General features: G+C 61.1%; 1 protein-coding gene across 1 annotated transcript in view; it reads left to right on the top strand.

The window, feature by feature from the left end:
• Window positions 1-6: 6 nt before the first annotated feature.
• ARHGEF16 (Rho guanine nucleotide exchange factor 16) overlaps window positions 7-591 on the top strand; it is a gene marked incomplete at its 5' end in the record, with an annotated part of 55,405 nt that continues 54,820 nt past the window's right edge. The window contains one exon of the mRNA XM_019511652.1: window positions 7-393. Coding sequence (XP_019367197.1) covers window positions 7-393 — 387 coding nt within the window. The remainder of the gene's footprint in view (window positions 394-591) is intronic.

The raw sequence follows: 591 nt of genomic DNA, 5'->3' as shown, positions 1-591 counted from the left end.
TCCCCCTCCCCCACTGACTCCCGCCGCATTATCCTGAGCACAGAGAGCCCAGCTGCACTCAAAGTGGGCACCCAGCAGATGATCCCGAAAAGCCTGGCTATCTCATCCAGGCCCAAGGCCCCGGCTCGCCACCAGAGCTTTGCCACAGCCTCACCGAACAGGGAGATGGCTCGATGCGACCCCAAACGGATGTCGGCCCCCAGCATCTCCCTGGATGAGGTGGAGGTTGATGCTGGAGTCACGCTTAAGCGCAATCTGCGGAATATGTCTTACCGGGCAGCCATGAAGGTGCAGGGGGGCAGTGAGGAGCCTGAGCCTGTGAAAAGTATCGCCAGCCTGAAGCCCTTGGAGGAGGGCAGCACACAGCCAGCACGGAGCCCAGGCAAGACCAAGGTGGGTCCCGGTGCACACAGCCGTTCCCCTCCTCAGCTGATGGTGTATGTCCATATGGGGCTGAGGGAACAGCCCTGGCGCTGATCATGGGAAGGTTCCTTCAGCTGTGGGACCTCATTCTCAAGCTGAAGGCCAACGGGCAGTCCCTTGGCCACTGGGGACCTTGCGTCTTTGTGGGGCAGGAGTGCTACGGGATAT

Source organism: Gavialis gangeticus, unplaced genomic scaffold (assembly GCF_001723915.1).
Source record: "Gavialis gangeticus isolate Ggan-Ray unplaced genomic scaffold, GavGan_comp1, whole genome shotgun sequence".
Lineage (NCBI taxonomy): Eukaryota > Metazoa > Chordata > Crocodylia > Gavialidae > Gavialis > Gavialis gangeticus.
The sequence above is the reverse complement of the archived record's forward strand: the minus strand, read 5'-3'. Positions and strand labels throughout refer to the sequence as shown.